The sequence below is a fragment of the Sceloporus occidentalis genome, unplaced genomic scaffold, assembly GCF_023333645.1.
Source record: "Sceloporus occidentalis isolate IW3139 unplaced genomic scaffold, rSceOcc1.0.p SCAF_4, whole genome shotgun sequence".
NCBI lineage: Eukaryota > Metazoa > Chordata > Lepidosauria > Squamata > Phrynosomatidae > Sceloporus > Sceloporus occidentalis.
Genome location: NW_028316984.1, coordinates 78,186,190 through 78,203,179, shown reverse-complemented (window position 1 = coordinate 78,203,179; position 16,990 = coordinate 78,186,190). Strand labels below are relative to the sequence as shown.

General features: G+C 41.4%; 1 protein-coding gene across 3 annotated transcripts; it reads right to left on the bottom strand.

Annotated features, from left to right (window-relative positions):
- Positions 1 to 4,320: 4,320 nt before the first annotated feature.
- Positions 4,321 to 16,722, bottom strand: BCS1L (BCS1 ubiquinol-cytochrome c reductase complex chaperone). 3 transcript variants are annotated; one of them, XM_089520402.1, is made up of 9 exons: positions 16,602 to 16,722; positions 16,173 to 16,191; positions 12,724 to 13,124; positions 11,009 to 11,148; positions 10,613 to 10,807; positions 9,391 to 9,454; positions 7,751 to 7,920; positions 6,292 to 6,409; positions 4,321 to 4,709 (listed from the first exon to the last, which is right to left on the bottom strand). In XM_089520402.1, the coding sequence occupies exons 3-9, from the start codon at positions 13,041 to 13,043 to the stop codon at positions 4,457 to 4,459; spliced, it is 1,260 nt and encodes a 419-aa protein (XP_089376528.1). In that variant the 5' UTR covers positions 13,044 to 13,124; positions 16,173 to 16,191; positions 16,602 to 16,722; the 3' UTR covers positions 4,321 to 4,456. The 3 variants fall into 3 exon arrangements, with proteins under 3 accessions (XP_089376528.1, XP_089376527.1, XP_089376529.1); XM_089520401.1 differs by lacking the exon at positions 16,173 to 16,191; XM_089520403.1 differs by lacking the exons at positions 4,321 to 4,709; positions 16,173 to 16,191 and adding an exon at positions 5,199 to 5,440.
- Between the last annotated feature and the right edge of the window lie 268 nt (positions 16,723 to 16,990).

Sequence of the window (16,990 nt, the reverse complement as noted above, 5' to 3'; positions counted from 1 at the left end):
GAAATTTTATAGACCAAGGACACACCAGCAGCCTGTGCAGTAGAGACAGAACTGGTGGTGTCACAATTTCAAGTCACAGCAGCACCCAGAATTTCTCCATCAGCTGAGGTGGGAGAAATATTGCTGCCAGCAGCATGAAGTGGCCAGCACTGCTTTCAGCAGAATTTACCAGACCTAAATGCTTCCTCAGTCAGGTGTTGTCAGTGTGGAGCTATGGGATCCCTCAGTGCTAGGCACCTGGAGTTTGACTGGTTCTGAAACCCAGATGCTGACTGTTGGTGCTCCACTCTGGAAAGCCAGATGAGATGCTTCCTGACTAAGACATTTGGCGCAGATGAAAAATGACCAATAAAGCTCTCTGAGGTGGAGGGTGAGGCAGTTTGTAATTCATCATCATTCATGCTCCATTTCCTGAGACAGTTGCCTCATTTTGTCTGATGTGAGAGCTCATTTCGGACAGCCCCATTCTGCTTCCGCTGAAATTTCAAAACCGTCTTCAATCAAAGGCCCACAGAGAATGCACTATAGTATAAATTGTTGTTGTTAACTGCCCTTGAGTTGATCTTGACCCATGGTGACCCTGCTGATGAGACATCTCCAAGACCATCTATCCTCCACAGCCCTGCTCAACTCCTGCAAACTCATACTAGTGGTGTCTTTAATAGAGTCCATCCATCTTGCATGCAGCCTTCCTCTCTTTCTACTTCCTTTTACTTTTCCTAGCATTACTGTTTTTTCCAATGATTCATGCCTTCTCATGATATGTCCAAAGTATGACAACCTGAGTTTTGTCATCTTGACTTGCAGGGCGATTTCTGGCTTGTTCTGCTCCAGGACCCATTTATTTGTATTTTTGGCTGTCCATGGAATCCCTAGCATTCTTCTCCAGCACCACATCTCAAATGAGTTGATTCTCCTCCTAGCCTCCTTCTTAACTGTCCAACTCTCACATCCATACATGGCAATAGGGAATACAATGGCTTGTATGATTCTAACTTTTGTGCTCAGTTGTATATCCTTACATTTTAGGATCTTCTCTAGTTCTTTCATAGCTGTCCTTCCCATTCTTAATCTTCTTCAGTCTCCATTTCTATCTATATTTGATCCCAGGTATGATAATTCTTTTACTATTTCTACTTCTTCATTGTCCAATTTAAATTTGTGTAGGTCCTCTGTGGTCATTATTTTTGTTTTCTTTATGTTCAATAATAGACCTGCCTTTGCACTTTCTTCCTTGATCTTTTTTAGTAGTTGTTCCAGGTCTTTGAGGTTTTCTGCTAGTATGGTATCATCTGCATATCTCAGATTGTTGATGTTCCTTCCATTTTCACTCCTCCTTCTATGTCCAAGCCTGCTTTTTTTAACAGTATATTTTATAGTATGAGTACAAGCATGCAAAAGGATCTTGTAGCACATTTAAAACAAACTATGCAAAATAGGTTGTAGCATGAGCTTTTGTAGACTTGGTCTACTTCCTGAGGAAATACGAAAGCTAATGCTACAACTTCTTTTGCACAGTCTCCTGAGGAAGCAGACCAAGTATATGAAAGCTTATGCTACAACTTCTTTCACACAGTCTCTTGAAGAAGTAGAGTCTATGAAAGCTTTTGCTATAACTTCTTTTGCAGTTAAGTCTCCTGAGGAAGTAGACCCAGTCTACGAAAGCTTATGCTACAACTTCTTTTATATAGTAAATCTCAAAGTTGCAACAAGATCCCTTTGAATATTGATATTCCAGACTAACATTGCTATGTCCCTGAATTCTATCAGTATGGGCATGGGTAACTGAGGCTAGATCTGAACTCTCGACCAGCATGCCACTTATCACCCTAAGATGACAAAAGCCACACTCCTAGCAACTACCATATGCACTTTGACATGTTACAGTTAAGTCAAGGAGGACCTCACGTTATACATTTCATTCTTCAGTTCTGTCCAAAACTCTTTTCCATCCAGATGGGGTGAATTCCCATCCCATAATACCTTTTGTTTTGTCTGGGTTAAGCTTCAGCTTGCTCACCCTCAACCATGCCAAAGTTCTGTCCCAAATTGTACTCAGACATTTGTTCAGGTGTTATACCAGTTCCCTGGGTCTCATAGATGGAAAGTAGACATAGTGCTGGGGTTTCATCTGCAAAAGGTGATAAAGTAGCCCAAACCTTCATGTGACTGCTCTTAGATGCAAAATACTGCTGGGGTTAATATAGAACCTTGATCTCTAGGTAAAACAGAGGTCCTTTTGCATCATATTCCAAAACTGATCTGTTTGAAAGGACTAGAATCACACTAAATATCTTGCACCCTAAGCCTAAACTAGGAAGATGATCCAGAAGGACTACGGTATCAAAATATGGACAAAACTGCTTGGAGCCATTCCAGTGTCCATTCCAAGAAGTCCAAGAGTTCTCAACATAAATCATCTCTTCAGTGTACATCATCAACCTTTATCAAGCTCCCTCTATACATTGCCCATTAGGTTTCTGTCCCCAGACTAGGCTGAAATACACATTGGAATGGGTCCAAATAATGAATACCCTCTAAATCCACTTGCAGCGGAGAAGCTTTCAATTTTTCCAGCAACCTACTCAAGGAGGGGAGGTCAGAAACTGGAAAACAGTCACCACAGATAATTGCATCCAAGCTTGATTTCATTAGCAGCGGTTAAATCTACATTTTTGTAAGGTTGGGTCAGGCGTTTCAAATGTTTAAGAGACATTAAGTACCTCTGGAGTCCTGAACTCCAAAACCAACTTGACTGGTTACAGAGAACATGCAACAGACCTCAAATCTTCTAGAAGTTTGTCCATATTCCTACTACAGTCAATAAATGGAGTCTCATCTATGTTCACTAGGATTCATAATAAACTTGTGCTATCAGCATGTTAACCATCAATCAAATTCATAACCTTCATTTCTATGAGTCAGCCAAGAATGTTTGGGCACAACCATGTAAGCTTTAAAGTACAGGGCCCCACAGCTTTCCAGCTAGGTGAATTTGAATCTAGTATTATGGAATTAGAAGAGACTACAAAGGACATCTAGTGTAACCCCCTGCCATCCAGAAATACACAACTAAAGCACTCAGAAAATTGGACACCCAACCTCTTCTTAAAGACTTCCAAAGAAGGGGCATCCACCACCAGCGCCAAGGAACTTATGCAACCTGGGTCTTCACAGTCCTCCTATGACACTCCTACCCAGCTTTCTCCAACATGATGCTCTCCAGATGTGCTTGACAGCAACTGCCATAATTCTCAGCCAGTGTCACCCCACTATTAATGCTGCTCATCCTGTGGAAATAAACCAACCATATAAATCAACTGACAAAACGTTTTTCAAAGCTGAGGTCCAAATGTCCCGCTCTGAGAAAACTAGACATTGTAGGTGCCCAGAAAGATTCCCCATGCCACCCCAAGACTTTGGGAACCTGGCCAGCTCTGAAAAACTATGTACTGGCGGCTGTCATAGCCTCCCCCAAGGCAGATGGGGCATATCTCCAAGTCACCAGTGCAAGGAATTTATGCTAACTGTAATTCTATGTAGGGCTTAATTATGAGATCTCCAGCTAAAGAAAGCATACAAAATTACAACTGTCAGCAGCCCACTGAGTTCCTATGGCTACCAGATTAGATTTGCCGGAGAAGATACAGCACATCAAAGTAATTTATTTTTGGTCTTCTAAGGATTGACAGTGGGATTAGCAACTCCTTGGCAGAAATGGAAAGTCTTTGGCAAGTTCAGATGAAGGCACTTGTCCACTTCTGTGCTCACAATGTTTCCAGTGGGCAGTTGATGGAGATGGCTAGATCAAAATTTATGGCTAGATTAAAATAGCACATCTCTTCTGCTCTGCTCCATTGCCTCTTTATATATCACCCTCTTAATATTGATTAACAAATAAACTGTCAGGGGGCAAAACTGAACCACTCTTAGCTCCTCTTTCTCTGCAACACTATCATGTGCCTACTTGTGCACATGGCTTTGCTGTACCCATGCTCCCTTTCTTGGAGACTGGCTGGCTGTGCCACCAAAAAAGAAAAAAAAGTGGAGGACTCTCTCATTAGTTTTGTACCTACAATGTGCATACATTTTGGATGCTGAGCATTGGTTGAAAGGGGCTGATATGTCCCAGAATAGCCAAAGTTGTGTGTGTACCTCTTTCCTATGCCTGTGATACAGAAGCAGCTACTAAGATGCACACTCCTACAGAATGGGCTTCTTTGAGTTGCGCGGGGGGGGGGGGAGAATTGAGGAGGAATTGAGGAAAAACCTCTCAATCTGAGCTCCATTGCTTTTATTTTAAAAGACAGGTAGGTGTGGTTAGTTTGGCATACTCTTTATTTTCTTTACAAAAAAGACAACCTCACTGAGGTCATTCTCACAATCAGCATTGCGAATATCTCTTCACTGCTCCCAGAAATGTTATGCACAAAGTTTACTCTGTGCTGGTTCAGTGTCATGATACAAGAGTCTTCAAATTCTGAATGGCTCCCTCTGGATCTGCCTTGTGTAACATGAAGTGGCCTTGCACTTGTGCAGCACTGATCTGTTCAGAGACAGAGAGGGCTTGTGTAGCAAACTGCTCAGCCATTGCTGCTGGCTGGTCAGGGTAGAACCTCTGGAACATGCATCCAAGCTGCCACTGTGAGCAATGTCCCACATACTGTTTTAGGTCCACCCGGCCAGGGCGAACCAGAGCTGGATCCAGTCTGCAGGGAATGACAATAAGATCAATGAATCATCAGCTGGCAAACATGGCTCTCCTTGATGCACAAGACACTTAATACAATACTTAACACATATGATCTTGCCATACTGTTCTTCTCAAAAATCCAAATTAGGAAGAGAGCTAAGAAACAAGCTCCCTCTTTTCTTTTATTTGAGCTTTAATTTTATGTTTATTTGGAAACTCAAGATGGGCAATAATGTGTTCTTACAAACAAAGTGAAATGAAACAGCATGAATCTGTATTTCTTTAACCCCAGCTACACAACCCAACTACACAACCCAAAGTGCGGTTTTAGCTTTGGTGGAGAAACCACTCTGCACTTCTCCTAGCAGTATGTTTGTACATTTTATTGAGGAGGATGTTTGGAATGAATGTTGTGCTTAATGGGAGGCACCCATTCAGGGTTCCTGAATGGATGCCTCCATTAAGAATTAATCAATATTGGAAGGAATACTGTGTTGGGAAGATGGTGAAAAGAACAGCTAGGAACTCTATAGGGCTGGAAACTGTTGCCTCTTTTTCCCTCTCTGTTTTTATTTAATGTCTTTCACTTAGCTTCTTAAGGAAGACAGAACTGCTGTTGTTTCTGCTAGAATTATTGTAGCCAAAAATTGGAAATGACCTGGGGAGATTGAAGTCGATGAATGGTTAGTAAAGGCTTTAGACATGATTGAAATGGATGTTAACATTGGCATTAAGAAATAATGAGGACTATGAAAGGACAAATGAAAAATTGTGGAAACCTCTGTTACTATACTGTGAAAAACGCTGGTCAAATAAGATGTAAGATAATATGAAAATGGAAAAGTCTAGTAAGAGTTGTAGATAAATTTGGAATAAGTCTTCTCCTGTTCAGTAGATAAGACAGGCTAACTGTGATGTCTCTCACTTCCTAAAAAGTAGATTGTTTATTATCTTGAAGAATATAATTCTGCAATGCTGTAACGGAAGACAACAACTCTGATGGAATTATAACGCTCAACCCCCTTTTCACTTTGTGGAGCTATAGAACTGAGATGGAAAAATGTAGTAGAATAATAATAGAGGAATTATTAAGTTAAATTCTATTTTAATCTATTTCAATCTGATTAGTTAAAAGAATAGAGTTGATTATTACCGATCTACTGCATTCATTTAGTAATTCATTCGTGGGACGTGATTTAAGATAGATAATATTACTTTTTCTTTCGATGGTGAAACGAAGGTGTTTTGTATAAAGACGAGGGATAGAGAAATAATATGAAATTAACGCTAAGTAATACTCCTATTAGATACAGTGGAGGAGGGGATAAGATACACGTTTAACAGGGAGGAAGGGAGGGAAGGGGTGTAGGAATTTAGCAATGTGGAGTTCAAATCACTGTAACCCCTCCCTTTTAGAGCATTTGTTATGTATACTATGTAAATAAGTTTATATGTATATGCATACTATTTTTTATACATAAAAAAAGAACTGCTGTTGTTTGTACATAGGAACCATCTTAGTTGGGCCACAAGACTGTCCACCAAAAACAAACAGGTGACTGCAGTGACAACTTCTGCCACTCTGTTAACATTCTTACCTGTCAACATGATTGGTGGTCATAAATACTATCCTGGCTTCAGAGGAAGCTACACCATCAAGCGCGTTGAGAAGACCGCTGAAAGTCAGGCGTCCCATGCCTTGGTATGCACTGGGATCTAAAAGGAAACACAAGACCAGAAAGATTGCTGAGAAACAGGTAAGTGGAGAAATGTCCTTATAGTTGACATGAGCAAGGGTGACCTAAACTCTGCCTAGACACAGGAAAGCAGACCAGACTGCAACTCTCATCAACCCTAACTAGCACAGACAATGGTGAGGGATGGTGGAAGGTGGAGTTCAATATCTGGAGGGCCACATTCTCCTCATGCTTAGTTTATAGTCTCCCAGTGAAAAAGAATATGGCCCAACTACAACTGTTTCCACATTGTAGCGTTAGTGTCAATTTTAAGTGATTTACAATGGCCTGCAGAACACCATCCAGCCAAAATGCCATCAAAATGGGTAGGATTTTCCTTAACTGTAGATTTTCCTTAACTGTAATATGCAGTGCAGATTATGAAGTGGTCATAGAAACCCATGACCCCTGGTGGCAAAGCAAGATAGGCAATGTGAAGCAGGAAGGTGTCATGCACACTCCTCTAGCAAAAACACAGTGCCTGAAAATAAAATGCATCAAGATTCCTTGTGGGACCAACTTTTCCCTTGGGCAAATGCAGGATCAAAAATACCTGGGCAGTGTCCCATCTCTGATAAGGTATAGCTCACAGGATAGCAACAAGCATCACAGCTTGATATTTTATCCTTTGAGTGCCTATTCACCTAGCATTACAAGGTGGTGTAGCCTATCCTTTAAGAATAACAGAGGCACTGGCTTCATTTGGAAGCTTCTATTCAAGCGCCATTCCCACCATGCCATTCCAATGAGAAGGAATGCCTACCTAAGGTGGGGGTGATAAGCACTAATCCGCTTGGGACTAATCCACTTGGGAAGCACTGCATGCTGTCAGTAGGCAAGGCAGAGGCCAGTAGTTACTGGGGCTGGTTCTTCTCTGTCTCTGTCTCTTTTCTCCTTCTCTGCCACCTTTTCTCCTCTACCTACTCTGTAGGCTCTGGGAGAGTGATAGCAAACTCTTCCCAGAGGTCTGAATTGAGTGTACACAAAGGACTTCAAGAATGAAGCCAAGGGCCATATAAAAATAGGCTGAGGATCATATCTTGCCCACCTCTGAGTTAGAATAACTTTAGCAGAGACTGTAAATGACAGTCTAGCCCTACCTCCTATTATGCAGGAATACATGCATGGCCATACAACTTCTGTTTAAAGACCTCCAAAGTCTACAGTTAAAGAAAAGTTGCTCCTGGACAGTATTTCTTAAGGATATCTTCACAGAATGCTGTGTGAGATGAACACTGAAAGCCACACAGGGAAGGAGGAGGCAGAAGAGGGCAGCCTGGAACTACAGAGTGGAGGATGATTCTGTTTCCCGACCACTCACTTTCAGCAGCAAGATCCCGACTGACAAAGGCAGCATCCACATCTTCCAGGAGGATGATGCTCTGCTGAGGAGCTACACTCAGCAGGTGGTTGAGACGATCATCTGAGAGGCTTCGATCACTCAGGCTCAGGAGACAGATGCTGTATTCTAAATCTCCAGCCAAAGCTGTGCTGTGATAGAGAGAGAACTTTATTTTCACTGCAGTAAAGAAAACCTTTGTGCAAGGAGAGGAACAATATTTCCTATCCTGGGTAACAGGGAAGTATCCCTGCTGTTTGGGTACAGAGCCCCAGGAAGAGTATTTATCTTCTACTGTCTCTTAGTACTCTGAGGTACACTGCTGAGAGGAACAGAATATGCCTTCATTTCATTTTGGAGGCAATGCAAAGGATAAAATAAAAAGCAAAAGAAAGGGATTAAAGTGAGTGACAGAAGGAATGAGAGGGTTATGTAGGGAAGGGGGTATAAATCTGATTTTAATAGCCCAAAATCTGAAAGAATGAGGAGTGCAAAATCTTTCTCCACATGCAATTTATCTGCACCCAGATCTCATCCACAAACTTGTCTTCCTGAGCTAGACTCTGATATGGGGAATGTCCTCATCTAAGAAGAAGGTGGGGGGAAGCCCTTGAGGAGAGACTGTTGGAAATGTTCAGCTCTGCTCCTACTTGCATGATCCCTTTAGTGATAAAACAAGACTGCCACACTAGATCTATATGAATGGGACAGTTCTGTGTCTAGTTTAACTTGCAATGGTTATTGGTATGGTAGTTTGAAGTAGCAAGAAAGTCAAACAAACCCATTATGGTGGAAATTTTCAAAGTCTAAATAATCACCTCTGTTATGGCCTACTGGCACGAATAAGATTATTCCCCATCTTTTCTCTGTAATGTTGCACTCTATTTTTTGGAGCTTCTTGACAAGGCACTTCCTCTTCTCTAGCATATTACTGGTTCTAACACCAGCTCTTCAGACAATGTAATCTTAGCTTCACAGGCTAATCCATAAAAATTCTATGTTGCAAATTCTAACAAAGTGAAAGTAAATGGATAAATTGCTGTAATTGGATCTGCATGTAATTGTGTGTCTTTCACTGGAAATGCATTCAACTGTCTAATAATAATAATAATAATAATAATAATTTGTTTTATTTATATACCGCTATTCCAAAGATCATAGCGGTGAACAGCAAGTAAGCTAATTAGCAAGTAAGCTAATTTGCCCCCAACAGTCTGGGTACTCATTTTAGCAACCTCGGAAGGATGCAAGCCTGAGTTGAGCTTGGGCCCTTTTGCTGGTCTTGAACTCGCAACCTTGTGGTTTTGAGTGAATGGCTGCAGTACAGGCATTTAACCACTGCGCCACCAGGGTCTAAGACACATGGACACTCCAAGAGTAAGGATCCCAGTTGAGGGGCATGATCAGCTGTGCTTCTTGGTAGACAAAACTATACTTACTGTTTTTAAGCCTGCCAAATTGTTATGTTTTTAAGCCTATCTCAGCAAGAGGCCATTATCCTTTCAGCAGCACACTGGTATTTGGTTTTAATGAAGTTCCTACCAATGTGAACTGAAACTGGGAGGCGAAGGGAATGCTTTGGGAACTAGTTTCTTGGGAGGAAAACTGAAGAAACTACTCACATGAAACTGCTCTTTCCACAGCCTGGAGGTCCATACAGCAAATATCCTCTCCGATAGGGGATTCCTATGGATGAAGAGATTAATCAGTAAACAGAACAGTTAATCTGCCTCAGCTTTCTAGAATCCAGTTGGATTCCCTTCAGCAGGAAGCTGAATTGGTCCTCTTTCTGCTGTCCTTTCTCCAGCAGCCAAAGACCTTTTTATTAAAACAGGCATTTAATGATTATTGATTGCAGGAAGTCATTGTATGTTAGGTGTGTGTTTTATTTTTAATTCTGTTATTTTTAAAACAATTTTACACTTTTTAAAAATGCAGTGGTGTTTTAATATAATAACTTGTTTAATTGTACTTCTTTATTAATTAGTTTTTAGCTTTATCTCATTTTAGCGGTTTTTAAGCCATCTTAGATCCTGTGCTATGAAAAAGGTGGGATATAAAATATTTTTTTTTAAAAAAACAGTAAACAGAATTTGAGCTACCATCACACCATTTAGAAGTGCATAAGAATTCACTTAGTAGCTCTGATAAAGGGCCTCTTGAGTCCAGCCTCTTAAAAGTCAATTCTAGCAGTTGTCAAAGAAATGTACCAACAGCACAGGATCCTAATGGAATAACTTATTCCCTGCTATCCTCCTCTGGGAATTTTAGTATAGGAACAACCTGAATGAGAAGAATGTTTGGCAAAAAAATCAAAAACTAAACCCTGCTACAGAAAATTCAGTAAATGCATGCTATATCGACCAGTAATTAGGTGTGCAGAAAATAACTAGCTCAGGTTCCACTATGGGCAGCCAAAAGAAATCACAACTGGTTAGCTTTCAATGCTCAAGCACCTATATTACAAGAGCTGCAGAGAGGCAGCACACAGACAAGATGGACTGCAAACAAACAGCACAGTTTATAGACCAGGGCTGTAACAGCCAAACAATTGAAAGAAGAACTAATGTGCATCAAAAAAGTTGTAAGGAGCCCAAATCAAGAATAAGGCAATGATAGTAACTTAAAAGAGTGGCAAAGGGATGAAACAAAGACCAGGCTCTTGGGTAGGATGACACAGGGATCAGGCCCTGGGAATGAAAAGCAAATGTAGTATTTCTTGGCTGATGAATGGGATAATGCTAGTTCCATGTTTGGTGACATTTACAGCCTGGTTTTAACTTAAAAGGAGAAGTTCAGGATGTGAGAACATCTGACTGGCAAGCCCCTGAAAAATACACTCACCTCGATCAATGTACCACTTGGGGTTACCAATGAACTCTTTCACATCCTGCACAATCCTCTCTGATACTCCTTCCTCAAGTACCACTGAGGTGAGTGGGCGCCGGCGTCGTGGGAATCCAAATGGACGCCATTCAGCACCCATGGCTGTGTACATGACTGTCTTTCCTTCCTGTTGCCTGAGAGCCAATTCTCTGGCTGACGAGAAAAAGAGCAAGACATATGAAAAACAAGTTACCCTACACATTTGGACAGAAATGGGAAGGTGTATGGGAGGAACAGGGAAAGATCTGTGGAATAAATGACAGAGATTGCCTGTTTAGACACAGACATCCATGGCAAGTTGATTTGGAAAAAAATTGCTCTAAGCAATCCTATAATCAGAAGGTGCTATTGTACCTTCCTGCAGGATGTTGAAGAAAATTTCTCGCTTATTGCCAACTGCTGTGAAGGTGACAGACTCCCAAGGGGTGCCTGTCTGCAGGTCAATCATTTGTTTCTCCCGATTTCGTTCTATGCGGATCCACTTCCTTTGATACCTAAAGAGAACAGGAAATGTTTGAGCAGGAAGTGGAGAAGGGGAGACAACTGGACAACCTGAGATGTAGCATTATTGTGCCACATGAGCTAGCTTCTCCACCCTTACCCCTTTTATGGAAATCTTCTCATCAGCACACCAACATCACTCTGTAACTGAGGGCTGCCCCAGCATTTTTCATGTTAGCTAACATAGACATTAAGTAGTACTGGCAATGGTATGGATATTATTGGCTCTTTTTCTCTGCTGTCGCACCACAACATACAAGCCTGGGAATCTCTGCTTGCACAAAAGTTCCTCTGCTCAATTTTAGGTAAGTCCCACCTGCTACTACACCCCATACATAAGCATGTGACACTCAGTAAGTCCTCCTAACCTCCTGGAGAGGATTTTTGGAAGATAAAGAGAAGCAGCACAGAAAAGGCAAAAACAGGTTGCACAAGATGCTTTCCATTTATACCACCACAGTACTGCAGGGACCAAATTAGATACAAAGACCACCTAACCTGGGTACTGCACTGAGTTTCTCTTTATGTTTAAAACGCTTTGGCTTCTCTTTCCACTACAAAAAATTCATGGCAAATAATAATAGGTTAATAATAATATAATCAAGATTATTAATAACAGCAACACAGAGAAACAGAGGCAGTATTAAACAATGCCACATTTTCTTGCAACTGATCATTTGACTGTAGATCCATTGATCTAACAGACTAGCAGCCAGGGCTGGGAAACCTTTGACCCTCCAGAAGTGGAAGAACTTCTGCTCCCATCATGCTCTACCATTGGCCAGGATGGATAGGGCCGATGTGAACTAGAAAGTCGTTAACACTGGAGGAGTATACGTCTCCACCAGGGGCAAGTAAAAGGTTCACAATGATCCTATGATTATTTGATAGAAAAATGCACTGAGTTGGTGGCTCTCAAATATGCATGCATAGGATTCCAGCCTCAATAGCACAACTCAGCAAGTGTGTTGACTGATATTTGCTGAAGTAAGTAGCAAATGGACCTTCTGTTGGAATTCAATGTCACATTAATTATCCTATGATATTCAGCATATTTAAATTTCTTTTGTACAATATATGACTCATTCGGGAAGCACACTGATGAGCACTCACACTATTACTCATATGGCTATGTTTCATTGTTGTGATCGTACCTAATCTTTGCATATGTTACAGACGCAGCAACTGTATCTCCTTATCCTTCTGCAACAAGGATGGCAACTGTTGGGGATTGGGAGAGCATACTGGTCCTCCAGAGGACCTTAAGAGAATTTTTGGAAAAATATGTTTCTATCCCTTGGGCCACACTTTCCCAACTCCTATTGTACAACGTTATAATTTAAGATGATTGTTTAAAATGCCTTCCTTTCCTGGTTAAAAAAAATGAGTACTGTATTTCAGAAACCATTCTCTTTATTGTGTTGATCTTTTCATACAGAACCTCTCTGCAAGAATTTGTGCAGAAACAATAAGGTCCTGTGCCTTTTCTCATATGCTCTCCCATTACTTTTGCCTTTGCCTTACAGTACCTCTCCCACTCCCAAAGACACTTCCAGCACTGTTCTTACCAAATGAAGTGGTTCCCAGGGCTGGGGATAAAGTCAAACTTTGTGCTGACACGGCCACTCTCATGTTGCAGGTAAGAAGTCTCCACGCTCAGGTGCTGTGTGTGCTTGGCATGGTGAGAAATCCAATTCAGCAGCCAGTGATAGCTCTTGTCCTTGCTTGGTACTTCCAGAGTTATCATGCAATGCCGTCTGAAAGCCACCATGCCCAACTGGGCTCCCTTACGGGCCAGGGCCAAGGCTGTACCAACACCCACCAAGCCAAAACCTGCACCGAAGTATGGATTGTCTTTGAGGGTTAAGACAAAGTCTGAAAAGGGCATTGTTGTGAGTGTGGTGAGGAAAAGACTCCAGTGTTAAATAACTGCACCCTGTGCCATTTCTTCTATATATCACAACAAAACCTTGATGACAAGCAAAAGACAAATATATTATGAAAAGTCAACAGTCCCAGGTAGGAAATGCTTAATCCACGTGACTGCTTAATCCAAAGGTAGCAAAATATTAACTGATATTCCCTTATCCTGTCTCACACTCAGTTAATTTAAGCAGAAAAGGTAGAAAATTCTCACATAGCTCTCCAAAAAGATGCTAAAGGTCAACTGACAGAGACCCAAATCTAAATGTTTTTGGTGAGTTTTTTGGGCTATGTGGCCATGTTCTAGAAGAGCTTATTCCTGATGTTTCGTTAGCATCTGTGGCTGCCATCTTCAGAGAATGCATTCTCTGAAGATGTCAGCCACAATGCTAGTGAAATGTCAGGAATAAACTCTACTACAGTGGACCCTTGTTATACGCTGGGGTTTGGTTCCAAGATCTCCCGTGTATAACAAAATCCGTGTATGCTCAAGTCCCATTACATATAATGACACAGCAAAATGGTGTCCCTTATAAAAAATGGAAAATCGAGGTAAATGTATACTTTTTTGTAACATTTTCAAACCGTGTATGCTTGAATCCGTGTATAAAAAATCCGTGTATAAGAAGGGCCGACTGTATAAGAAAGCCACATAGCCTGAAAAACCCACCAAAAACTATGGATGCTGGCCATGAAAGCCTTCAACTCCACACCAGATCTAATTGTTGGTTCTAATTAAAGCAGATCCACTGAATCAATGAGAATTTGGTAACTCCACTCATAGGTTGTATTGGCAGTGCAGAAATAATCCAGTTTGACACTTTAACTGTCATGCCTCAGTGCTATGAAATTCTGGGAATTGTAGTTTTGTGAAACATTTAGACTTCTCTGTCAGAGAGCTCTAGTGCCACAACAAACTACAATTCCCAGAATTCCACAGCACTGAGCCATGGCAGTTAAAGTGGTGTCAAATTAGATTATTTCTGCAATACAGATGCAGTCATAATTAGATGCTTCTTCAATTCTCTTTCAGCTCCCTACCAGCCACAGTGGTTCAGGAGGACTATTGCAGAAAAATTATTAAACTGCTATTACTTAGTGTTGTTGTTTTAGGTTGTATGCCACCCAGCAGGTTTTTACTCTTTTTCTTATTTTATTTGACCCTTACTATGTAAAGCGCTGCACAAACTTTACAGTGCTCTATAAATGTTAATAATAATATTAATATTTAAAAAATAATCTTTACAGCACATATATATGTAATCTTTTTTTAAAACGAAAGGAAAATAAAATACCCAAACACCTTCACTGCATTATTTTTGTATGGTGGAGAATGCAGGTGACAAGTGGCAAGCCATAGCAGAGTTCCACTTGTGAAATTCTTACACTATGTTAGGCAATGTAGGATCTTGGCCACAGTTATTATAATATAATATAATATAATATAATATAATATAAACTGTTTCTAATTCAACTCAGAGCCTTTTTCACAGCTTTTAAAAACGGGAGGAAATGAAGTGGAAACTATCATCACTGCTTTCTATTCCAAAACCTGCACCATATGCAAGAGCCTGCAATGTGTTGCATGTCAGGTTTGTTCCTTTCAAAACTCCAAAGTACCCAGTAGTTATTCCAGGTTGTTTGCACCTAGTCACATCTATGTCCCAGGCCGACTCCAAACTGCTTTATATTTATACCACAGTCCATGTAATTCTTTTTAAATGAAAGGAATTTCAGGAAAATATAATCCTTGAACAGGTTCAATGTATTATTATTATTATTCAATGCTAGAGCCCTAAGATCTTCAGGGGAAGGCTTTCTCTCAGTCCCACCACCATCCTTGGTGAGGATAAGAGAAAGAACCTTCTTGGTGGCTGCTCCTAACTTCTGCAACTCCCTTCCACAGGAGGCTAGCCTGGCCCCCTCCCTGCTTTCTTTTCACCAGCAAGCCAAGATATTTTTATTCAGGCAGGCTTTTTAAAATCGTAACAGGGTGGCTTTTATATGGGGTGGGTATTTTAGTTATGTTTCAACTTTTGTATGTTTCTAATCTTAATTTTAGAGAGCCAGCATGGTGTAGTGGCTTCAGCATTGGACACTGGGAGACCAGAATTTGAATCCTTCCTTGACCATGGAAACCCAGTGGGTGACTGTGGGCAAGTCACACTTGCTCAGTCTCCCAGGAAGGCAATGGCAAACCACCTCAAATCTTGCTAAGCAAAACCCCATGATAGGTTTGCCTTAGGGTCACCATTGGTTGGAAATGACTTGAAGGCACACAACACACACAACACATAAAATCTAATTTTATATTGCTTTAACAAGGTTATTTTAATTGTTTTTTTTAAAAGCATGTAAAGTTTTAAAGTGTTTTTATCTTGAGAGCTGCCTTGGGTTGCTTTTTGGAAGAAAGGTGGCATAAAAATGAAACAAACAAACAAATAAATAAAATTGGGGTTTTTTTGTATGTTGGAGAATCATCGTACGCTTGTCTAGAAACATATGTCTGTAAAGGTTAGAACTTTACAGAGATTTCTAAGATGTCTCTGCTTTGGTTATATGCTGACAAGCCTCCTTCGACTCCTGTTGATCCTACGAATGAGGTACTAACAGCCCTCTTCAGATTTGGCAAACCCAGTGCTGTGGCTTCCTTGATGGAGTCTACTGTACGATCGTCCACTTTCCCTTCTATCTTCAACTTACTGACCATTACTGTCTTTTGCTGTGAATCATCTTGTCTCACCCCTTTAGAAAAATGAAGGGAAGAAGTCTTAGCAGGCAGACTGAAATGAGGCCCTCCTGGATATGCCTCCTTTCACTGCTTCAAGTTCATGTTGTTGTGTGCCTTAAGTCGTTTCTGAACCTATCATGGGGTTTTCTTGGCAAGATTTGTCAGAGAGGGTTTGCCATCATCGTCTTGAGGCCATGAGAGTGTGACCCACTGGGCTTCATGGCCAAGCAGGGAATCAAGCCTTGCTCTTCAGAGTCGCAGTCCAACACTCAAACCACTCCGCCATGCTGCCTGTTCTTAGCTATCATGGGGTTTCCTTAGCAAGATTTGATCAGGGCACCAGGTGTCCTCCTTTTCCAGGACCTGTTGCCGCCTTGAGTCCCTGTATTGGGAGAAAGGTGAGATACAAGAAAATACAACAAAACAAATGATAATAATAATAATGCCCTTCACTTTAGCCTTCAGTCCAGGAGGCATTCCAGAATGCCCTCCATTTTGAGCATGACTAAAAAGCTTGACATTTACCTTAGTGTTTTTAGCTTTTACATTTTCCCTGAACCGCCCATATTTTGTCCACTTTTGCTCTGGTTAGGACATCCATTCACCCTGCCTTTGCCTTCCCTTGAGGCTGAGAGAGTGTGACCTGCCCAGGGACACCCAGAGGTTTCCATGGCTGAGTGGGGATTCCAACCCAGCTCTCCATAGTCCAGCACTCAAACCACTAGGCCAGCTGCGGCTGACATTCCTGTGTTATAAACCCTTGAACTGGTGGAACAAGAACTGGCCACTCACCTGGGCACTACGCCGCTCTATCCCACGTGTCTCTATGGTTATGAGCCTGACCGGAAACGAGAGCGTCCGGACTCTATGGTCCCCAGAGAGATAAAGCTTAAAGATGGCAATTGAGTCCCGACGTGAGTTGAAAACCGGAAGCTGCCACTCGCCCTCTATAGAGAGGGGAACAGCTTCAACTCTGCACCGGAAGTGACGTCACCTCTCTCTCTCTATAGCCGCATCCTCACTGCAGAAAATAATGTAGGTTTGAGAGCGCTTTAACTGCCCTGGCTCACTGCTATGGAATTCTGGGAACTGTAGTTTGTTGTGGCACCAGAGCTCTCTCTAACAAGAGAAGGCTAAATGTCTCACGAAATTCCCAGAATCCCATAGCCTTGAGCCATGGC